Genomic DNA, 24,367 nt, shown 5'->3' on the forward strand with positions numbered 1-24,367 from the left:
TGTTGCTGTATATTCTATAGGTAGTTGGCCTACACTTACCACATACACAAAATATTTCAGTAGCAGGACTGTCAGGTCGCTCTATATGGAGGCTGAAGAGCTAGCTGAGCATAAAGAAAGTCTTAGGGGATTCAGGCAAAACTGCCCAGGTGTGGCAAAGGAGGTTGGTATACAGAATATGGGCAGGGAATAAAGGCATTCATGGTGAGAGTACAGCACTGAGCATTGCTAATTTTAACATTACAGAACATTACTGATTTTATTTTTTCTGAATTAAACATCAGAGTTTGAGGAAGTTTGGGGGAAGTTACCAAGATGCTGTAAAAGACGTATTTGAAACAGCAGCAGAAGTGTGAGTGTCTCATGAAGCCACAAGTCTTTCATGAACAGCTGAAAGCTGGTTTGTGCTGGAGCAGGAGAGCTGCCATTGGGGCCTCTTACGCAAAGAGATGTGACTCCTTTTGTCGCTTTGCCTATGCAACCAAGAGAAATACCCCATCAGCTTGGAAAGAATTTCTTTGTGTTTATTCGGCAAGCAGTGAGATATATTTATATCTTCATGTGTGCTAGTGATGGATAATTGATTTTCAAGCTGTTTTGCATGATCAGGAAGAACCGCCCCACATACTCAATGTTTGTGCTGCCAGACCGTGCCGCCCTCCTGGGTAAGCCTGGCATGCCTTGCTGCCTTGTCCCAAGTATTGATACACTTTCTCACCCCCTCCCCAAAATCTTGGTTGATGCTAGAGCTGTCAGAGGAGAAAGTGCTCAGTCCCCTTGTGAACGTTGTAGAAGGAGGGGTGGGCTGAGGGCACAGGTTCCGGGCAGGACCGCACCTCCTCTCCATCACAGGGAGTGACAGAGCCCCTTGCAGCTCCTGTGACCCATGGCCTGTCCTCTCAGGAGTGCAGCCTTCCCCAGTAGTCCAAATAGAGGTTTATTGAGGAAAAACACTTCCCATGACATGTGACACTTCCTGTATGCATATATGATTAAGCAAAAATTTCTGGAAACACGGGAGATCTACCAACCTGCCTCAATTACTATGATGTAGAAGAAGTAAACTGGTACATCCTCTATGTTTCTCCCCTAGCAATAAGGAGACCATTTGGAGATTACTGTTTGGTGAATCATCTTCAGTGGTATTTTGAATTTTCAGATTTTTTTAATGTCACTTCATTTGAGCCATATCTCTTCTATTTTCCTTTCTGCCAGGTGTACTTCCCTCTGTTTCAACCTTTTTTACACTCAGTCACAATTACGAACATGAACATACATGGGCTGCTGTGACTTTTTGCAGTTGGTTCTCTATGGGAGGTACCAACAGTACAGGACGAATTTACAGAATTGAATCTCTCAGTGCAATGATACGGGACGAATCCCCCAGCTTAAAATGTGAAAGAGCTGCTGAAAGAGCGAAACAGCATTTCACACTCACAAATCTACCGTGGGGGAGAAGCAAGTCAGGATGGATTCTGCTGTGGGGAGTTCTGCCACCCAGTGGCTTTTTTTCCTTACTGCTGCACAGCTACAGTGGCTTTGAAATCCACGCTGCTGCTAATTTAGGGTTGTTGACCTTTGTTGTCTCTGTACAAGAGGGTATAACAACAGAGACCTGGCATAGTCTCTTGCATATCCAAATTCTCAGCAGTTGCAGCTCTGGTCATGTTATCGTTCCTGGATCTTTGCCTGTGAAAACTTCATTCCATCCAAAAGTGGAGGTTCACATTTTCTCATTGTCAGCACATTATTGCTTCCAAGAACTGAAGGGGAGCAGTCGTTTTCAGACAAGGCTCCTCCTAGTTCCAAGCTGTTTAGCAGTGGGGCCTTAAATTAAATTAAAAGGTATTTCATTTTTTAAAACAATAATTATGTTTGTGCTGTAAAAGCAGAAAACCTGTTGTGTTTGGGAGGATACACAATAAGCTGTTAGGCATTTCTGTTTCTTGTATGACCAGTGAGTATGGGAAGAGTGCACTGAGCCAACTGCTCCAGAACTCCACCAGCAGATAAAATGCCCATTTGTCTCCAGGAAGTGCAGTAAGAAGTTGGAGAGACATCTTGCAGCAAACAGGTCGGGTCTGTCTGTGATGTTTGTCTAATATTCTTGTAAATAATTCACTGTACCAAACTCTGTTTTCCATTAACTGCTGGGATCAGGTTAGCATTGTTCCCCTCAGTTGCTCTTTGTATGTTTTCCCTCCTGCAATGGCATGTTTTGACAACAGATAAATGCAGATAAATTGCAAGACAAACAATCTGCAAGTCAGATAAATTGTAATGATGTAAATGAAGGATGTTTGTCTTTGATTTTCTTGTTTATGGTAGCTATGGAAAAGTAAGCTGGAGCCAGTCAGTAGTGTAGGATTTCTCTTGACTCTCACTGATTTTATTTTTTTTTATTTTATTTTGGAGTAGAAAAACTGCATTTTTGAAGTGCCTTTCTCCATTGGCCATGTGGGCAGCCCAAGTCACAAGCCTAGACTAGATATCTAAGTTTTAGGCAAGCTAAAATTAGGGGACATGAATTGTGCACAAAGCCTCAGTTCACCTCGCAAGCTCCACAGTGGCTTTAGGCTGGCATGACTGAGAGGTAATCCTCTCCAGAGCCAACAAGATGTACCATGACCACACCTGCCAGCACAAACGCCTGCACAAGTATCTGAGTGATGCCATGGCTTTCAGTCATGGATCTGAAAGCATTTTAGCAGCATGAGTCATGCATTGCGCTGGCCTGACATCTGGTTGTAAATACCGCTCTTAGGCTGTTCGGAGAGCTATGGGAATTTTCTGAATGTTGACACAACTGGAGCTTTGGAGCCAACCGTGAAAACAGAAGGTCTGAGCTGTGTAGGTAGGCACTAATTCAGCTGTTCATCTCCCTTTACACTCACACAAAAGCTCATGCCTATTACGGATCTCGGTCTCTGTCAGTCATTGCCATGCAAGCAGATTTTCCCACAACCAACACAAATCCCACTTGAGCACATAAATTTACGTTGAGAATAGCATTGCCTTTGAGATGATATTTAAGACCATCACAGAGAAAATGAAGGTCTGCTTGGTGCATCCAACCCTGCCATCAAATCTGCTTTTCTACTTTCCTTAAGAGGATTTCCCTCACGACCCAAGCTTCTGAACATTTCTCCATTATAGTCCTAAATTAAAAGGCCCTAGATCTGGGACTATTCCACCCAAAGGTTTAGATTTAAAAGAATCACCTTTTAGTTTGCATGCTAGAGAACTGCCCTCTATATTTGAATAAAATGTCTTTTATGTTATCTGTGTATTGATTTCTAGGGCACTTACCCTTCAGCAAAATTAGTCCATTGTATCATTGTTTCTCTCTAAATAGAGTCAGAAGGATTCAAAATGTCAGCTCAGTCATAATGACTTATAAAAACTGGGTTTGGATTTTAAAAATGATGGGCAATGTCATGCATGTCATGTTGCAGGATTTCGTGCCTCAAGAGAAGACTGCAGAAAAAGGTTTGAGGAACATAGAGAAACACCACACCAACACTGCAAAAGTTGTGATTGACTGCTGGTATTATTTTTCAAGAGTCACATGCTGGGGCAGTGCTGAAGGATGGCTGGGGTGACCCTGGAAATGCATTTCGCTTAGTGCAGTTATAGTCAACCTTCTTGAAAACACAAATCTCATCCTTCATCTGAAGCAGAGTTAGAGGAGCAGCAGAGGCCCTGTTGAAAGGCAACCCACTAAGCCTTTTCAGCCAACTCTGTGGCCAGATTGTCAGCTGCCAGAACCTGGGAAGGACCCCAGTGAGTGTCAGGGCATGAGCAGACTGCTTTTGCACTGTGAAACCACTGATTGCTTCCCAACACTCCCTTGGGAATGAACAGATTACCTGTTCCTATTTCATATCTAGATAATGAGTCTTGTTCCAAAAAGCACTTTTTTTAGCTGAGCACGGAGGCCTGCAGGCTGCAGCTACATATCATCAGGTTAATTACACTTTATGCACCACAGGGGCCTGGCTAGTGGGGGATCTTGCTTCATTATTCATGCCTACATTTGTGCCTCACTTGTTTGCCAAGTTGTATCCTTATCTGTAAAATCCCTAAACATTTGTCATAGACATTGGGATCTGCTTTTGTAACAGCTCCAGCCCCCTTGGACTTGTGCTTTACTATCCCGTACAAGAGGATAAGGGGAGGAGAAGAAGGAGAAGAAGGAGGACTGGGACAGAGATCCAGGGGAGATTCTTAGAGGAAACAGATTTTCCCACCCTTGATGCAGCTGGGGAGGAGAGGAGCAGTCACCTCGCACCTGGAAAGGCTGAAGCAGCAGTCATGCTGCTTTCTGCACACTGTCACCTTTACAACAGCAGCTGTGTTGGGTTTTCAAGGCTCTGAAAGACAACGAAGTGAGGCAGGAATTCCTCTTCAGTGCCCCAACAGTCTGCCCTTCACACATCTGCTGGCTTTACCTGCACCTTGAGCTGCACTTGCTTCCTCTCTATACAGTCACAAAAGAGGTAAATCATGAGATTAAGAATCAAAATGAACACAAGCAACCTGTAAGCAATGAAGATCTCTGGATAAATAGTGGGATAAATAAGTAGTGGGGTTGGGGTTTCTGGTACGCTGATACTGCTGTCTCACTTTCAGGCTGATAAACAGTACTGTAAGATTGACAAGTCATGGGACACTGAAGAGTACCTACCATAAGACACAGAGATTTTATGCAGATTTATAAATTCAGAAAAAATTCCCGGCTTGGACAAAGGAACAGGACCTCAAAGGTAGAGTTTTGTCAGCTTTGAAACATTTCACACATGTAAAGCCAAGCACGAAAATGCTGTAAAACCAAGCACTGAAGGAAACTAAACACATCCCAGTTCCTCTGTTCATGTTACCACCCATCTACAAATCAACCTATCCTGGTTGCCTATTCTGGCAACTCTCAAGGAGGAACCCACTAATTTTGAAAATGTCTGGTTCTCTCTGGAGGAAACATAGTTATATTCTTAAACACTGATTACCCTGAAGCAGTCCCTACAGTTGGGTCCCTTTAGTCCAACTACAGTAGTAACACGTCTGAGGTCATTAATGTGGGTAGGCATGAAGGAATATGCACACAAGGAAATAGTCATAAAACTGAAGACATTAGCAAAATACCACAAGGGGACAATGATCACCAAGTCTGGAATGAGGAAATTATGATTTCTTCACAAAGTTAAAACACAAAAGGAATACCTCTGTGACAAAAAGAGCTGGAAATGTTAATACTACGGCCAACAATCCTGGTGAAAAGGGAGGATAAACTAAAGCAGTGCAGTTCAGTTGTGATTTTTGTTTGTTTGCTTATTTACTAATGAAGTAGCACCTCTGTTTATGTGTTTCTTTCACTCTCATTTCAGGTGGGATAATGCAGAAGCTAACAATATCCAGAACTACAACAAACTGGATACTGGTACAACACACAACTGTGTCAATAATGTGGATGCAAGAGCCAATTTTTATAAGAGAACTGGATATTGAGATGTCTGAATAATGATTAGAGTCACTGATTCATACTTTGCTTCTAATTAAAAACAACCTGGATTTCTCCCTCAGAAATAGTAAGAATGGGGGGGGAGCAATGAAGCCAGAAACAAGTACAAGATTCCAACGGGGTTTTTTTTCAGCTAAGGCTAAAAAAGTAACTTAAAAGATAACACTGCTAATAATCCAAACTGCGACCTATCTCTTGCCATTTTTTAGCTTACTTCAGGAGAATATTCAGAGTTTTCACCTGTGCCTGCAGTTTCTCAAGCAGCAGATTAATGCTGCATGAAAGTTATAACACTGCTTAACAAGATTTTATCTGCCTTGCATCTTATCTGCCAATACCTCTGTCTAACAGCAGTATAAAACAGCAGTGCAGGCCGTTCAGAGAGCTGTCCCTGCCCTAAGGTCTTCAAGACTCAGAGGTTTTCAAGACCCAGCTGGATAAACTACTGAGTAACCTTGTCTGACCTCAGCACTGGCCCTGTATTGAGCAGGAGGTTGGACTAGAGACCTATGAGGTACCTGCCAACCCGAATTTTGTGATCATCTTATGTCAGTCTGTTTGTTCCCTCCTTCATAAAGATCTACACAGAGCATTGACAAAGCTTCATTAATGAAAGGATGTGGACATACACTGTGTTTGTGCACCCTGTTGGTTCAGGTTTTAGACTTGAGAAAATCTTTAGAGGATGTGTGCTTATACAGAGAAGGTTTGGGATAGCAGATTGACTGTATGACACTTGTGACCTTGGAAGAAATACCATTTCAGAAACATCCAAACAGAACATTTTAAGGAAATACAATTTCCTTTTTCATTAAAACTGTCAGGTTGCCAATTAAAGACATCTGAAAGCATCTCTTGTACCTAAATCTTTCCCAGAAATAACAGGTACTATCTATGTTCCCTTCTCTGCACTTGGGAAGCAGTTATTAGCCCTGTTTTAACTTAGGTAGTTTATCACACACTTTTGAAGCCCTGCATGGTACCAAGCAAGCCTGTTCATTAACACATTCCCTCTGGAATACCCTACAGTACTTTTGTGGGCTGTAGCATCAGTACCGTGCAATGAACAAAAGATCCATGTCCATATCCGTATCCATATCCATATCTGTATCCGTACACACACCGTGTGGGACGGAACCGGCAGCGCGTCCTCTGCCAGAGGCTCACCAGCCTGCAGTGCCATGGACCTGAACGCGAACCTGCTTGGTAAGGCTGAGCCATCCTGGCTCTGGTGCTCTGGAACTCCAATCCTGGCACAAGTCTTATTATTTGCTATCCACAAGCAACAAGATCCATTTGATCCAAGATCATCTTCCGGGCCCTAGTACTTGTGCCATCTCTTTCAAGCATGCCCTGCACATTGGGTGCACTACATACGTCCTTCAAAAGGGTTCAAATTCCAGCTTGTACTAAGCACCTCCCCGTGGGAACGTGATCAACACCTTGCAGAGACTGCAGTTCTAACATACTGCAGCACAAGATGCTGTGCAGATGCTGGAAGGAAGGAGGGAGGGAGGGAAGAAAAGCATCATTCATTTATCTGCTTCACTTCTTCCATGCTATTCTATTTCAGCTGAAATTTTAATTTCTGCCTTCAGCCTGCCCGTAGGGGCCATTACACTCTTCAATGCCACTGTAGCCTATCCTTTTCCTTCTGTGCACAGTGCTTCCAGCTTTTATCTCCCTGTACTGATATGTCTGTCTACTCCTTTGAACTCCTACTGGTGTTTACCCTTCTCTGCAAGCAGGCGGAAAGGATAAACACTCATTTTCAGCGACTGTATCCCTCTGATCTTCTCACAACATACAGTCATTAAGATTAACTCCTTTTCAGTGTGTCTAGTGTGGAGAGGCTCACAGTGCATTAAAGCACAGAATTTAGGCTCGCTGGAATGAAAACTACTTTATCATTTGATACAGCAGCAGTAGTCTTTCACAAGCTTGCAGCCCGTAATTCCTAACTCGTGTCAGAGGCATGCTTCAGGGGCTCCAGACTTCTAAAGTTTGCAATTTTAGAACAGGAAAAGCATCAACGTTCACATAAACTGCAGTTCTTAGGTTATTATTGTACATTTAGGATCAGGGAATATATATGAAGTGAGATAGCATGTTTCCTGGAAGACAAATTATACAACGTACCAAGATATGAATAACTCCTGTTACGTCCAAATGGAGAGTTTATGTACTTTTTAAGTTACAGGAGAAGCCAGATGAGAGATTCTTTGCTAAGAAACAAGCCTGAGATCTGGATAACCAAGGTAAGTCATCCAAATGCCTGACACTCTCCGTGGATAGCCAGTCGATTCTCCTGTGACTACTAAGCAGAGGGCTTTTCAATTCCAGTTCTGTCCTTTGTGCAGTGAAAGTGAAGTCCTGCATCATCACTGTAAACCTTTACTGTTATAGCTGGGAAACATCCTCAACATCATTAGCTACCTGTATTCTACTCACTTCTCGCTTATGTGACTTTATAAATAAAGTTCTCTTACAGCTAGCCATAAACTGCAGCAATCTAGTCACAAAATTAAAACACAAAGACAGCCAGCCTATAATTCATTTAATATTTCAGGCAACTATTAACAACACTGAATTTCCTATCTGTACACATACAATCCTTGAAGTGTCACCTCTGCCATTCATATCAGACAGGGTTAAGAATTTTCTTACATTTCATACACGAACTCTTAACTCAGAATTTAAAGTATTTATTTTATAAAATCTAAATCCAACCAGCACACCTTATGACTTAATTTCTTTCTGCTCCACAGGTTTCAGACGCCGTTTAATGACAAGCTCTCCGTTGCGTGTAAGAAAGGTGCCGGGTATTTCCTCTTCTGTTGGCAACCCGTAGGGTAGTTTCAGTGGCTTTATTCTACAGGCAAAAGAGTTTGCTTAGTGAAGTCCTGTGACTAGAAGAGAGTTACATTAAATATTCCAAATAAACAAATAAACAAACAAATAATTAACAAACCTTATCAGATGTTTAATAACTTTCAGTCTGGAATTCACAGAAGGGATATTTTTGTGCAGTCTTGGCTGATGCGCCTACATAAAGGATAAAAAAGGTTTTACAAATGCGTTGTCAAATCCCAAATCTCTGTTCACTGAACTTTTCACACTATCAGTAAAAATATAAACCACAATTGCAAATGTAAGATTTAGAGAACCATCATGCATCACAAACATAAAAATACGAAATCAAAACTGGATCAAACTTGATTCCAGTAAAATGATAATTTCAGCTTTATTCCCATTCCATTATCAATACATTTTTCTTCCAGCTGTTAAAAACACTATAAATGTAAATACAGGAATTTAGGAGCAAAACTGCTTGTTTCAGTTACATCTTAAATGGATCAAGCAGACATTTTATTCTCTGTAATATAACACTGACTAGATGAATCTTTGCACAATGTGCAGCTAGCCTGAAAAGCTTGGATAAACGCATCTTTGACACAAACTCTTAGTCTTGGCCTTTTCATTGATAAACGAGTCTTATTTGCCTTCCTGCAATATCTAAATAACATGACCCACAGAGAAAACTGAATTCAAAGTATTTACAAATCTATTTCTATTATTTTAGCAGAATTCTCAGGGTAATTCTCCTCAGGCATGCAGCACAATACCATAGAGGGATATTTTGAAAGCGCATTTGCCATGAACATTTCCCTCAGCTGCTATAAGTGTAATTATGTTTTGTGACTGCAAAGTTGAGGTCCTTAAAAAACCAACCAGCTTAATGCTCCATTTCTGAAGCATACAACAAGTACAAAGAACAACAATCATACTTTATCCAGCCCAAGGTCACGTATTATCTTCTTTTCCCAATATGGGCGACCAATGACACTTTTTATTCTAGTAATAACATGGATTTTGTGGGGCTGCTCAGGGTCACCTCCATACTTCTCATGATCTCCAGGCCGTGGCTGAAATACCTAGAATGAAAAGTTCACAAAACCAGAAGTTTTTTTCCTAAATATCTGATAATTATTATTATAGTCAGCTACTCTCTAAAACATACTTCAACTTTGGTAAACATTCTTACCTGTTTTTCTTTTCAGGCAGTCAAAGTACCAACAAAGTGAAACAAAATTTTATAACATGAAGTCAAATATATCTTTATAATGGTTTGCTGATAGTGACTCACAGAAACACATGGACAACACCGGACCAGCACAACAACTAATTCATGTGCATCTCCTCAGGGAGCCTGTGCTCAGCCTCTGCATGGTACGTTTTTCCACAGGCTTAAAAATGCTTTTAAGGAAAAGTATGAACTGACACAAGATGGTATCTTGCAAAAATGTAAATGTAAAAATGTAAAGTGCAAGTCAAACTTCCCATCACTTTGGTTTAATTATTTATTGGACAAAATATTTCAGTTGGAAGCGATTTACCAACAATCATTTAGTCCATCTCCTGATCACTTCAGGGTGGACCAAAAGTTAAAACATTATTAAGGCATTGTCCAAATGTCTCTTAAACACTGACAGGCTTGGGCAGCTGAACACCGCTCTAGAAAACCTGTTCCAGTGTTTGACCACCCTCTCAGTAAAGAAGTGTTTCCTGATGTCCAGTCTGAACCTGCCCTGAACCTGGCAGTTCTAAGCCATTGCCATGCACACTGTCACTGGATCTCAAGGAGAACAGCTCAGCACCTCCCTCTCTGCTTCCCCTCCTCAGGAAGCTGCAGAGAGCAGTGAGGTCACCTCTGAGCCTCCTTCTCTCTGAACCAGACAAAGCCAGAGTCCTCAGCTGCTCCTCTCAGGACATGCCTTCCAGCCCTGTCACCAGCTTTGTTGCCCTCCTCTGGATGCATTCAAAGACCTTCATGTCCTTCTTAAATTGGGGGGCTCACACAAACTGCACACAGCACTGGAGGGGAGGCTGCACCAACACTGAATACAGCTGGACAATCACTGCCTTTGACTGTCTGGCTGTGCTGTGTTTGATGCCCTCCAGGATGGGGTTTGCTCCCCTGGCTGCCCGGGTTCCCTGCTGACTCCTGTTGTTGCCCACCAGCTCCCCCAGATCCCTTTTTTCAGGACTGCTCTCCAGCCACTCGTCTCCATTTATACCTGTGCCCAGTATCACTTGGTACCAAGTGCAGTATCTGGCATTTATTCTTGCTAAATTTCATGCCACTGATGATTGTCCAATGTTCCAATCAGTCTAGATCTCTCTGCAAACTTGTTAATTGTGCATTCAACTCCTGCATCCAGATCGTTGATAAATATTTTGAACAGACCTGGCCCTAGAACTGAAACCTGAGAAACATCACTGTTGCCCTGTCACCAGTCAGATGCAACCCCATTCACTGCAAACCCTCTGGGCTCTGCCTTTCAGCCGGTTCTTCACCCAGTCCACTGTGAACTCGCTCATCCCACAGAGTCTCTGGAAATCTGTCATACCGCAGCAAATACAAAATTTAGCAGGCTAACACCCGTTTTTTCAGTTTCTCAATTACTGAAGCACATACCGAGTCTGGAATTCTCGACCTGGTAAAAAGACAGCGAGCCCAGGCTGGGGACGCCATCCCCTCCATCCTCTTTCCCAGTAGCTGCAAAGAGAGGAGGACACAACTCGTCAGCTCTGAATACTTGCACACAGACGACGCAGCCACAAGCCCCACTCCCCGCGCGGATCCCTACAAAGATCCCAACCTTCCTGGCGGCTGCGAGTCGCAACTCAGATTCCCACCTGGATCCCCACCTTCTCAGTGGCTGCGTGCCCCAACCTAGCCTGGATCCCGCCCTGGATCCCGCCCCAGATCTCCCCCCATCCCCCCCCGGATCCCCCCCCCCATCCCCCCCCATGCCCCCCCCCCCCCCCCCGGATCCCGCCCCAGATTTCCCCATCCTCACCCTCCCGGCTCCCGCGAGCCCCAGGCCCGCCCGGCCCACCCCGGCGGCCATTTCGGTGCGCAGCACTCTTTCGGTCGGACACCAGCGCCGCGGCACTTGAGTTCCGAGCGGGCGGAAGGACAATGGTGAGACACCGCCCCTCTCCATCCTCCCCCTCGGCTCCCTGCCCTTTCCCGGTAGCCGTCCCGGTCCCGGTCCCTGTCCATGTCGCGGTCGGGGGGCGATGGCACCGCCGCGCTGGAGCGGGCCGGGGCAGAGACGGTGAAGCGGGCGGTAGAGCTGGACGTGGCATCGCGGTTCCAGGAGTCGCTGGTGTGTTACCAGGAGGGCATCGATCTCCTGCTGCAGGTGGTGAAAGGTACCGGGCAAGGGGGCGCCGCGGCCTCAGGTCGGGGGCGGTTCCAGGAACACTCGAGCTGTGTCGGGCGCAGAGGGCCGTCGACACACTGGGAAGAAGAGAGGCCCCAGGAGAGCGGGGCCAGGAAGTGCTGGGGAGAGTTTTTTAATGGCCCCTGTGCTTTTATGGGTTACAGCCACGAAGGATGAGGCAAAAAAGCACCGCTACCGGCAGAAGATCTCCGAGTACATGACCAGAGCCGAAGACATTAAAAAACACATCGAGAAAGAGAAACAAGGTATGTATAAAAATCTAAACGGAGGGTGCCAAGAGGATGGAGCCAGGCTCTTTTCAGTGGTGCCCAGCAATAGGACATGAGGCAGAAAACAACGCCCAGGAAGTTCCACCTGAATATGAGGAAGAACTTCTTTATTGTGTGAGTGACCAAGCACTTGAACAGGCTGTCTGGAGGGGTTGTGGAGTCTCCCTCGCTGGAGATAGTCAAGAACTGTGTGGACACAATCCTGAACCATGTGCTCCGGGATGACCCTGCTTGAGCAGGGAAGCTGGACCAGATGACCCACTGTGAGCTGTGATGTACCCGTTGGCTTTTAAATGTCTGTTCTTATGCAAATGTTTGATGGGTGAGGTGTTTTAACACAGAAATTATGTCCTGACCGTTACTTAAACGGAGACCTGCTTTCTTTTCAGATGGCAAATACCATAAACAAATCAGGATAGAGGAAAACGCAACGGGTTTTGGCTACGAAAAGCTTTTCCATGAGTACCTTACTGAGGTTGTTTCTGAAGTTTGGGTGGAGGACCCATACATTAGGCACCTTCATCAGGCAAGTAGATACTTGGTGTAACTAATACAGATGTAGGTACTAGAGACATTGCAAGTTACTAAATTAAATAAAACTTTTACAGTTGTATAACTTTCTACGATTCTGTGAGATGCTAATTAAGGGGCCGTGCAAAGTGAAAACAATCCACCTCCTCACTTCCTATGATGAGGTAAGTGTCTAGATTTTGGTTTCTACTGATGTGGCAGATGATGCCACATGCAAAAAAAAAAATAAAAAAATAGACTTGTTCTTACTTACCAGAACTTGTTAGACTCAGTCTCTGATGATTTCAGCAGAAAACTCAGACTTAAGAGAAAAATAAAAATGTGATAGTTAAACATAAGTAATTTTGTAAGTTCAGAGTTTTCTGATAACTCTAACAAATTCTTGGTAAGCAGAGTCTTAAATTGAAAAGATGTTTCTGTGAAAGTTTTGTTGTGGAAAATGTCATCAAAAGCAAAGCATCTATAGAGATATGGGGTTTTTTACTCTTCCAACAGCTGTATTTAGTTGTCATTTTAGAGCTTTAACGAGCTGTAATCTCTCAAACTAGCACTGCATTTATTTAAACTATTACTGCACTTATTTTTAATAGTAATTCATATCTAGTTACAAAGGGCCAAGAGTAAACTCCTCCTCCACATCCCTTAGCAAATGTACCTGTAATCTGTCTGCTCTTTATCCTGTCTTTGAAACTGAAAATCTACTTTGATTGTAAAAAGTTTTTGTTGGTGAGTTTAGGAAGAGGTGACCAGAAGTGAATACATATTAAAATAAAAAACAATCCAAACCCCACCACATTATTTTTATTTTTTACAGGGTAGTGGGAGGAGTCAGCAGATGAGTGGCTTGGAAGAAATACAACAGTCATTAAGGAATTATGGAGTAACACTGAATATTGAATTTTCATCTTCAATACATGATCGAGAAATCAGGTGCGGGATATAAAAAATGAGCAAATTCCAGTTATTGGAAGTCAAACTATTTAACCCTAACTTTTGAGACAACTATTAATTACAGCTGTGGTTAACAAAGTAGAAGGCAGTGGCCCTCACTGGATAAAATCAGCCTCCATAGTTTCATGTTGTCTAATTGTGAACATAATATTAGTTATCTCTTTATGCTGTGTCTTCTATGGTTGACACAGGTATCGGTGACACTAGGAAATAATTGTGATTGAAACAAGAAACTTGTGCATCATGTGGATGTAACTATTTTTTTATTCAACATACTCACAGTATTCAAATTTGTGAATTTTTAAAACAGATTCAACAATGGATGGATGATTAAGATTGGAAGGGGTCTTGATTATTTTAAGAAACCACAGGTAAAAATGCTTTGACCTCTCTAATTAGCTTAGAATGAGCTCTTCTACAGTATTTGCTCACCATGTCAATTCTGTTCATTTCTGCAGGGTCGTTTCAGCATTGGATACTGTGACTTTGATTTGCGACCTTGTCATGAAACAACAGTGGATGTCTTTCACACTAAACACACAAAGAAAATGTAATCAGATATGACTGCTTTTAATAAGTGTTTTCATAAGCTTAAAAATGTAAGACTGGAAGATGTTGCTTGAGTCCAGGTGTTCACCCTCAGAAGCAACTCTTCCAAGTACTTAGTGCAGCATAGCTTTTATAATCTGTAGGTTTAAGAATACTTGAGGCTTTTCAGTCTGAGAAAACACAACTGTAAATTCCTTCACTGTACTTCTTCTGTAATCTTAATTAATACAATCCATGTCTAAATTTTATCATGATTTCGTAACAGACCCTCAATATTGTCTTTCAAAGGCCTCTTTACTGTCATTTCTATTTTTACTACTGATTTTGTCTTGAGCCAGTTTTGGGGTTTATATCTGTAATTGACCACCTCAGAAACATTGGAAGCTGGGCTGTCTCATGTCCTCTTTTATAAGCTTATTTTATAAGCTTATTTTACTTCCTTTAATTTCTGTATTCTAGTCATGACTACTATTCTAGTGGGTTTTAGTCAATCCCCTAATACCTTATTTCACAGACTTTACTAGTAACCCCAAATTTAACATTCCATTTTCCAAGCCTCTTGCCTACAAGAGTTTTAGTGTTCAGTATACAGTCATTTTAGGGTTGTCTTATGTGTCTCTGCATGATGGATTTTGGACTAGGAAGGCTGCAAACAGCTGTATTCTCTTCCCTGTCACTCATATATGTTCTTTTATTCCATGATGTATGGTCATATACCTGATTTCCGTCCTTTGCATTAGGTGTGGAAAGGATGTATGATCTTCTCCCAGTCTTATTCTCTGACTTTAAAGTCCAATGACTGGCTACTCATGCCAGTCTCAACTGCATTTTTCCCTACTACTATGGTAGTCCCCTAAAAAAACCAAAATTTATTTTTAAGTTCTTCCAAAAGTTGGATACCCTGAATAGCTCAGTTTGTCAGAGTATGGTGTTAATAACACATTGTGGGTTCAATCCCTTTACAGGCCAATCACTTAAGAGCTGGATTTGATGATCCTTGTGGGTCAGAGTATTCTGTGATTCTAAGGAATATGCTATTTGGAGTAAAGACAAAGGCTTTCCTTGGCATTCCTTCATCCTTTGGAAACCAGAAGGTATTACCTGAGCTGCTGCTGCTTTTTCTTCTTAAACAAGAGTTCTTTCTTAGCAAGAATTCGCCAAAGTCATGTATTCTGACATGAAAAACAGGCAGTGACCTCTTTTGCAGGTCCCATCAAAATCTTTTCAGCCTCAGGACTGATATGTGCCTTATGCTTTCTGCTCCTGTAGTACAATAGGCCTCTGTATTCTAGTAGCATGTTTATAGGTGTATTCTATTATACTTTCCTTTCCTTAATGTGCTTTATTATTTTATTTTCTATCATCTAATGCTGCTATTCTTTCCCTCTTGCCTATAACAACAAATCTATTCCACAGAAATCAAGAAGAAATGGAGCTGGTCTTTACCTTATTTTCTGGGTCACAATTTGCCAGGGGTTTGCCTTCTTTATCCTTTCTCATAGTAATGTCTCAGCTTTGGAGTGTTACATCAGCAAAATGAGTAATATATGTGCCACAGAGCTGTGTGCTACTGGCTGTTCCCCCAGACATTCCATAGAAGCTCCTGGGCTTGCTGCTGTGATACTAGTTTTCTAGTCACTGTTGTGAATTTTATTCACTTGTGTATAATACATGCCTATTTTTAATGTGAATAAAAAATATTTTTTATTATTTGTAGTTTTAGTCATCTGTTTGACTTCTTCACTGCATAGAGTAATTCAAGGAAGCTGGGTAATGCCTCATGGATCCAGCCATGTTTGAGAGAAGGCTCACTGTAAATACAGTAAGCTGCCCAAATGTGAAGCTTTGTGTCTTTTAACCTAGTTCAGCAATTTTAAACATACAGAGGCAAAATAAGGAGCTTTGTCTTCTAATTCAACTATAATTCACTAGCTAAGACTACAGCTTTCCTTGCAGATCCCATGGATCTGCAGTGTCTGTACACATGTACAAGTAAGCCTTTAGTGACGTACCACTTGGTGCTGCACTGCAATTTTTACTTATAAGCCCTTTATCGCTGAACAGTTCCTTGTGCTGTCAGTAGGAACACCATGTGTGAAGAGCAGTGGGCATCAAGGAATGGAAAAAACCCAACAAACTACCAGAGAAATCTGAGAGTACAGTTCTGCAATAAGACTCCAAGCCGTATTCTTCTGTATTGCTGCTCACATTGATGCAGTCAGATCACCACCTGGATTGTGCAGCCAGAACTGTCCCTCCTGGCATCATCTGTGGGGATGAACTTAAGCCACCTTCCCTGCTGGGCTCAGCCGAGTGTCACTCAGCCCTACCACCAGTCCCAGCTGACGGCTGGATTCACCCCCGTTGACTGCACTCCTTAACTAAAGGTAGGTCACTTCTGCCGTGTAATTTCCTCCTCATGAGAGCTGATCAACCAGTCATCTTTTAAAGGTGTCAGTGTGGAAGTAACATAGTAACACCTTATAGGCCTTTGCAGGCATCACTTCTTAACTATTTGCAGCTGTCTCATCTGGGCAGCATTATTTAATTAAATGCTGCTGTTCTGACCTGTCAAAATTGCATTCCAGTTAACCGTGACAGAATGCGGTGCTATGACTTGGATTCCCATGTTCTGCATGGCCTGGGAGGACTGCAGACTGATCCCTGCTGAAACCTCCCTGCTGCCACTCAGAAAGGTAAGGGACAGTTTGAAATCCTTACTGGAGCTTCAGCTGAGGGTTTTCTGTATGGACAACAAGGACACTGGAAATCAGTGTGTCCTTACAGACCTACTTGTAAGTCTTCTAAGTCTTTGTCCAATAGTTATGCTAACTTTTAATCCAACTTTCCCTTCATGCCACAGGCTCAGAAATGTGATTAGGACAGGCCCAAGAATATAAATATCATTGCTCCTTTACTTTCTTGAGGCCAGACTGATCCTTATTTATCTTGACCTATTAATAGCAAGATTGTTTGTTGACTAATTGATACTGGCATTTCTCAATCCACTTTATATCCACCTCTGTTTTTCCTGCAGTTTCCTTATATACAGAAGTAGTAAATGGTATTGGTACTTTAGGGCAACACATAAGTCATCTAGTAACAAGCTCTTTGTAACTATCTGTCTCATTTCTGGATACCATGGTTTCATTTAAAGTCCTACCAGCCTGGTTAACCTTCTGGGAAAAGACTTAGGTAAATTGAGTTGTGCTTATATATTGTGCTGAATGGAATTTACCTTGATGTGCTCACACCTTGACAGGGTGAATTTATGGCTTTTTTGCTTGATGAACCTCCCACTTCAAATTTAACTAACTGTATTATTCAAGAGCAGTTTGGTGAAGAAAGAGTCGTGTAATATAAAGGTACATAAACTCTGTGACTGCCTCATTTTGGAGACTTCACATCAGTGGAGTCTGTCACTGCTGCACTGGGTTCTGTCCTAAAACTGTATTAATAAAGTGCTTCTGTTCTCACCTAATCAAAATTGCATTTTGCTTATTCACAACAACAGTGAAATATATCTTGAGCCTTTCTTTCATAATTTTACTTTATATTGAACTATTATTTAACATTAAATTGTCATTTTCAGTTCCCTATTGTCTCTTACTAGAAAATTTTCTCCTAGGTTGTAACATAAGAAAACCTGTTTCTCCCAGATCTGTACTTGCAACTGTATCTCCTAAAGTTTAGCTTAGATACCAGTACCCAAGGCAGCAGGGACTCCCAGCTTCCTGCCAGGCAGTGTAGGAACAAAGGAGGCACAGCTCTCATCACACAACCCCCCCGCACTGAATTTCCTAATCCTTTGCCTGCTCTTTCACATGCATGGACAAAAAAGCCCTAATCCAGGGTGGAACTGTCAAAGTGATTGATTACACAGCAGTGAGTTCAGCATACATACCATGCTTGTACAGTGGAGGCACAGCGGCACCAGCATTCTGCAAGAAAGGACTCTCAACCAGAAACCAGGGGACATCCGTCTCCACACAGTTCAGGGGCTGAGACACAGCCTTTGGACTACAGTCCCCAAGGAACAGGGTGCAGGCTGGGGCATCCAGTGCAGCAGCAAAGCACCAGTTTTCACCTACCCCATCCCATCTCTGCCAGCCATTTGTACCTCCTCTGCTACAGGGCCAATGTGGGATGCCTGCACCATTTTCTCTGATTTAAGCAGCAATGATGTCTTGTCAGCAGTGGCTTACATTCTACAGTTTGGGAATATCGGGTGCAGGCAGTGTGAAATTTAATTGTAATATTAAACAAAAGCACCAGATTGAACAGTTTGACTAGTAAGAGAAAAATTCAGCTTTAATTTTGTTTTTAATACATTAAATAAAAAAGCAACAGAAGTTTAACTTACATTTTCAAAATGTAAGTCACATTAGCATTACCATATTCTCACATAGTAGATTCCACCTGCTGTGCAACTCATCATCTTGTGGACACACTCTTAGCAGTGTTGTTGCTAGTGTTGTGGTTTCGTTTGGGCAAAACTTACTGCCAGTAAGGCTCTTGACCAGTTCGCTGTACAGTGCTGGTGGCAGCCACTGCTCCGGCAGATCGATGTTACAGACTTCAATCCTTCCATGCTTTACATCCATATTTACTTTAATGTCAAGAACAGAATCTTTATAGGCCATGTTAAGACAAGTGCTAACGCTGAACTTTGGTGTCTTTCCGTACACCCACTCCCAGGTTTGTAGTTCTTTAGTTTTATTATTAATTCCAGGAAGCAGAGTCTCATCAGCTGGGTTTATTAAGGTGATATGATGATCTATTTGGTGTTGTGTAGCATATTCCTTAGCAATGGCATCCAGGAGCATCTTAGAAGTTAAACTAGGATCCTCTTCAAAGAGATTTTTCACCGAGGCAGGCACACTAGGCGTGGCATTGCTCTTTAGCCCTTTATAAGGACTTTTTAGCACAGAAGATAAAACAAACTTATCTGCATTACAGAGTAAGGTACAGTGGTGATAAGCACTTGTCCCTCCCAGCTTTGCAGCAGTACCTGAGATTTTGTAGTGCCTATCTAGCAAGATGTCATATCTGTCAGTGACATGTATGTCTAACTGGGGGCGCAAGGCTTTCAGTGCCTTAACAACCAGTTTCAGGTTTTCCATTCGCTCGTATTTTTTTCTGGTTGTGAAGAAAGTCAAATTGATATTACCGAGGTCATGGTAAACTGTCCCTCCTCCACTTCTTCTCCTGGCTAGTTTTATATTTTTTTGCCTCAACAGCCTGAGGTTGCATTCTTGCCAGGGATTCTGATGTCTCCCTATTACCACAGCAGGGGAATTTCTCCAAAGGAAAAGGATCTGTCGCTTTTCTAAATCCATGTGGTCGTGGATCCAGTCTTCCACAGCGAGATTTTGGTAAACGTCATTAGAAACAGACTGGATAATGAGGGCTCCACTAGCTGTGCTCCTGAAGCCAGCTTTTGGAGTCCTGAGGACGCAGGACAGCCGAAAGCAGTTCTTTAACGATGGCTGGAGTACCATGTTTTTAATAATTGGACAGCGGATGGAAGGAATTCCCACTCTGCTAAAGCTGGATGCGGCAGAAATGAAATGCTAGAGGCAGGCATGACGCAGTCATGCTCTTCCCACGGCAGCATGCCAGTTCCAAGGCATGGTACTCCTCCGGGTCATGCCGCTCAAGCCCTGTCGGGAGCTTCCCGAAAACATCTGGAGGTGTCAGAGTAGCTGCTCCTCGCAGTCCCTGGTGCCTAAAAGACCAAAGGAGGAGACGGAATGTGTATTTTCCCCTCACTCAACAGAGCCTTCCTAATGCGGTTTTACTTCGCGTAGTCTAGCTTTGTTAGGGGTTTTTTGGCTTTTTTTTCCCCCCGGGGTTCCTGGCGCGGTGTCCCCTCGGCCCCGGCGGCTGCTCCGAGGCGCTGCGCCCCTCGCCCGCCGCCGCCCCCGCGTCCCGCCGGCCACCCCTGCGCTACTCACGGCGGGGAGCGCAGCCCCTGCTCCCGCGGGCTCCTTGGAGCCGGCGGCGTCCTTGGAGCCGGTGGCCTCCGGAGCGCCTTCCGCTTCCCGGGTGAGAGGTGCTGGGGGCGGGCGCTGCCCCGCCGGGGAGCTGGGGAAGGGATGGGGGCGGAGAGCTGTGAGCGGGCTCTGCTGCTCGGGGATTGCCGATGTCCTGCCTGTCGCAGCGCAGCCATGGCACTGTGCAGCGGGAGGGAGCTGGGAAAAAGCGGGAATGATCGGGTCACAGAATCACTGAATGGGAAGGGTTGGAAGGGACCACACTGGGTCACCTGGACCAACCTCCCTCCTCAGGCAGGGTCATCCTAGAGCACGTGGCACAGGATTGTGCCCAGACGGGTCTGAATATCTGAGCGAGGGAGACTCCACAACCTATCCGGGCAATCTGTTTCAGTGCACAGTCACCCGTACAATAAAGAAATTCTTCCTCATATTCAGGCGGAATTTCCTGTGCATCAGTTTCTGCCTGTTGCCTCTTGTCCTATTGCTGGGCACCACTGAGAAGAGCCTGGCTCCATCCTCTTGGCACCCTCCCTTCAGATACTTACAGGCATTGTCAATAATACTTACAGGGTCATGCCAGCAAGAGGCCAATGCACAACGGATAAAATGGATGATTCTTCTTGCAAGACCCAGCTGTGCAATTTCTCTCCACGGATTGTTGTGGATGCTAGCAGCTTTCACGGATTCACAAGGAGGCTGAAGGAGTTAATACAAATGTACAGAGGCTTGTGAAATACGCAGAAACTCTCCATGGGATTTGGGAAGATATGGAAACTAAATGTTGATAGTGTAATTCATTAACAAGCTGGAAGTGATCAAAAACTAAGTAACTGTAGACGTATTTCATGCAGCAAGTCGTCTCCAGATTTGCATTGGTTTAAGCCATTCTTAAAGTCTACCAGACCTTAACTATCAAGAGCTCTTGTCTGTATTTAAGCTTACACTATGGGACAATGTTCAGTGCTAGCCGAACTTTTTTTATCTGCAGTAGTATCCCTATGGGCAAATATGTGTTGTATATCTCTTTCTGGTGTATGTGTATTTATAAAGGATACATTGCATGCTTTTGTCTTCCTCTCTGCCTTAATATAGGAGTACCAAGACATGAAGGAACTGTAGAGAAAAAGGTTGATACAGTGGGTTGTGAGAATTCATATAGGCTATCCCTCTTGAACAGGTAGTTAGGGCTAAGTAATTTTTTTTTTTTCTAGCTCTAGGAATAGATGACTTTCAAAGAAATGCCAAATTGATATTCAGGTGAAACAGTGAGATTACTTGAGGAAGCAGTTTGGCTTTGGGTGTGTAACTGGATGTTCATGTATTTGCTTTTCCAGTAAAGAAAACTGTTTATGATGTGGCCTGAATTGCCTTAACCTTCTAGTTGAACAAACAGTATCAGAACAGCTATATTCCCTGAAAGGAAAAGGAGAAAAGAAGGTGGATAAGGATGAAAGACTTCCAAGATTAAAGACATAAGCTTGGAGTTATTTCCTACTGAAGAACTGATTAATTAAGAGTGTGACAGTCCTTACCAAACACTTAAAAGGGCTGTGTGGGTGTAGTAGGGCAAATAAAAAGTAAGAAACCATCACCACATGTGTGCTGGTGGTGATTAGTGGGAGAAACAGTCTCTAAAAGAATCTTGATGTAATGTGTGTCCCAGCACACATTGTATTGTCATATTAAAAAAAAAAAAGTTGTGAATTATTTTAAGTGATTTGCAATAGACATAACTTTTTGCTAAATTAGACTGGTGATAACTTTTCACTGGGGTGAGCTATTCAGTAGTGCACAGGGCAAAAGGCATGTGTACTTCTGAATATTGGAAAATAAATTTTGGAGGAAGTTGGCAAAATGCAGAAGTGAACCCGTGCACTGTAACACTGGTCAGAAGTAGGGAAATGCGTCTTGTTAGACTTCTGATGTTATGAAAAACAAACAAAATGTGGGACCATTTGTTTCCATTTTGGCAACTGATTCTTGGAAATTTGCAATGTGTCATTTTGCCACAGGGTGACACTAAAAACCTACTTTAAGCTGTTACACTACATGTTTTTCTAGTTAAAAAATGTTTCTGTAGTTAGAAGCACAATGTGCTAAAAAAAAGTAAAGTGTGCAGAATACTAGGTGGACAGGTAAAAACGTCAGGGGTCTGTTTTTGATATGCTGAAGGGTAAAATACACATGAACAATAAATGCCTTTCCTGAAAAGTGGCTATTGTTGAAAACAAACCGAGCAAGATAATTGGAAATATTCTGACAATAAGCAAAAAATATGAATTTCTAAATGCACACCATGATTTATTTATTTATTTCTTCTGGATTGGACTTCTAAATATATTTTTTATGTCTCAACTGCTAGTGTATAAATCACATCTGCAAAATACAGCTATTGTTATTTTTGCTTTTGAAAACAATCCTGTGTATGACTTTCATTTCTTCTTTGATCAAGAAAGTGTTGTTTGGTATACAAAAAGCACAGTAACTGCTGTGCACAATATTAACCCACATAAACATATAAGAGAGAACTCACCATATGTCTCTTAGAGGATACCTTAGACATACCAGGGCAAAACTAATTAAAAATGTCTAATTTCACACCTAAAATGAACTTTCATAAAGAAGAATTTTTTATTCTTCATAATAAAATTCTTATTATTCTTCATAATTAAAGTTATGAAAACCTGAAATGCTCTTCTCGCATCTCTTTTGGAGATAAACATGATAATGCAGAGTCTCTGATGATCTCTATCATACCAAAATCCAAAAGAAAGACTTACAATAAATCCAGAATGGGGTGAGGAAAAGAAAGTGTCTTGTTTCTCTTGCTCTTTTTCTGGAAGTTAAAATATTCCAATTTCTTCTCTTTGGGTGGGGATTGTATTTCTGAGGTGTTCCTCACACCTAATATCTGAAAAGGTGAGCTCTATTCATGAGTGCTTTATAGTGGTTGCTTGCCAAAAAAACCCCATCATTCACCTGACACTGTCTGCAGAATATAAAACCTGTGCTAGTGGCTAACAGAGAAGAGAGTGCATTTCATCTGATTTCTCAGCTTGACTTTGGGACTACCTATAGCAGCCTCTTTCAAAGACTCTTTATATCCGTGCCCGACAGAAGCAGGCAATAGGAGTCAGAGGACTCACATGGCCCCCTTACCCTTTTCACATCACTTTCTTCAAAGGCACCAGTCTTCCTGTCCCTGTCTGTGCTATTCCAAGAAGAGATATGCAGCTAGAGGTACTGTAAATAAGAACTGCTATCTTGGACATAAGAAGATGTAAGAAGTAGTCTCTCTCATATGATTTTGTTGATGGAATAAAGAAAAGCGCAATTAGCCTTGTAATACCATGACATTTTAACTTTACAATGTCTGCAAACCAGTTAATATGTCAATCCTGGCATTAAAAATCAGGAATGAGTTCAGACTGGTGTTTTCTCATACATGTGAAGCTAATACTTGACACTGTCAAGAAACAAGTGTAATGTTAAGGGTGATATTTATTCTGGAAGATACAACTGGCACATAATTTTACAAATACATATGCAGAGTAGATGGGTTTTGGATAGAAGATAAGATTTAACTAAAAGAAGGCTATTTTCACAAGATTAAATCAGTCTTATCTAACACTTGTTTTGTTCTGGTCAAGCCAGAGAGATTGTATTGCAATTGCTGGAGTTTTCATCTGTAAATGTGTCTCGTTGGATATTAGTTTCTGAAAGAGATGAACCTAATTAGAGCAGAGGTGTTCAGCTGAGCTGCCTGAGCTCACAGTCAGTCCCAGCTGATCAGCTGTGGCAGTTTCAGAATACCCATCTCTCTCCTGGGGCTGGATTAATGAGACTTGGCTGCTTGGCTTTGTCTCTGAAGTCTTCTGACCTGTAAGCGTTGCTTGTGCTGCCTTTCCCTGCCTTTCTCTCAGGCTTTCACATTAATCATGGATGAGGCCTATGCCACATGTGTGCAGATGGGCCCCAGGAGGTTTGTGTTAAAGGTGCTCTAAAACCAAAGAATTCCACTCAAACCAACAATGGGGGGTGGTGTTGCCCAAGAATGCCAATTTATTATGCCCACCCACCTCCCTGTTTCCATCTCCAAATAGCCATTAAGAATTGAAGTATTATTTGAGGAAGTCATCTTTTTATCTGCCAAGGTGTGGAGAAAATGTTGTGTCACTTAAGGAGAAGCTTAGCTTAACTCCCTCCCCCAACGAAAAAGCCATTCAAAAAGGTATAGCAGCAACTGGTCACTCAGTATTCGTTTGTACTTAAAACCAAAAAGAAATATGAACACCT

General features: G+C 42.5%; 3 protein-coding genes across 6 annotated transcripts; 1 reads left to right on the forward strand and 2 right to left on the reverse strand.

The window, feature by feature from the left end:
- Window positions 1-8,202: 8,202 nt before the first annotated feature.
- MRPL30 (mitochondrial ribosomal protein L30) lies at window positions 8,203-11,544 on the reverse strand. The gene is made up of 5 exons (XM_027642253.1): window positions 11,383-11,544; window positions 10,998-11,078; window positions 9,307-9,453; window positions 8,490-8,563; window positions 8,203-8,390 (listed from the first exon to the last, which is right to left on the reverse strand). Exons 1-5 carry the CDS (start codon window positions 11,527-11,529, stop codon window positions 8,258-8,260), a joined length of 582 nt encoding a protein of 193 aa, XP_027498054.1. The 5' UTR covers window positions 11,530-11,544; the 3' UTR covers window positions 8,203-8,257.
- MITD1 (microtubule interacting and trafficking domain containing 1) lies at window positions 11,443-17,598 on the forward strand. 4 transcript variants are annotated; one of them, XR_003527482.1, is made up of 8 exons: window positions 11,557-11,740; window positions 11,916-12,017; window positions 12,431-12,567; window positions 12,650-12,736; window positions 13,387-13,502; window positions 13,834-13,894; window positions 13,982-16,768; window positions 17,335-17,598. XR_003527482.1 is itself a non-coding variant. In XM_027642165.1 (7 exons), the coding sequence occupies exons 2-7, from the start codon at window positions 11,969-11,971 to the stop codon at window positions 14,075-14,077; spliced, it is 546 nt and encodes a 181-aa protein (XP_027497966.1). In that variant the 5' UTR covers window positions 11,443-11,507; window positions 11,916-11,968; the 3' UTR covers window positions 14,078-17,598. The 4 variants fall into 4 exon arrangements, 2 of the variants coding, with proteins under 2 accessions (XP_027497966.1, XP_027497947.1); XR_003527481.1 differs by having other exon boundaries at window positions 13,982-16,459; window positions 16,661-17,598; XM_027642165.1 differs by lacking the exon at window positions 11,557-11,740 and adding an exon at window positions 11,443-11,507 and having other exon boundaries at window positions 13,982-17,598.
- A 781-nt stretch (window positions 17,599-18,379) lies between these two features.
- LIPT1 (lipoyltransferase 1) lies at window positions 18,380-20,106 on the reverse strand. Its single transcript, XM_027642123.1, has 2 exons — window positions 20,030-20,106; window positions 18,380-19,800 (listed from the first exon to the last, which is right to left on the reverse strand). The coding sequence occupies exon 2, from the start codon at window positions 19,571-19,573 to the stop codon at window positions 18,452-18,454; it is 1,122 nt and encodes a 373-aa protein (XP_027497924.1). The 5' UTR covers window positions 19,574-19,800; window positions 20,030-20,106; the 3' UTR covers window positions 18,380-18,451.
- Between the last annotated feature and the right edge of the window lie 4,261 nt (window positions 20,107-24,367).

This window comes from Corapipo altera, unplaced genomic scaffold (assembly GCF_003945725.1).
Source record: "Corapipo altera isolate COAL_440 unplaced genomic scaffold, ASM394572v1 0, whole genome shotgun sequence".
Lineage (NCBI taxonomy): Eukaryota > Metazoa > Chordata > Aves > Passeriformes > Pipridae > Corapipo > Corapipo altera.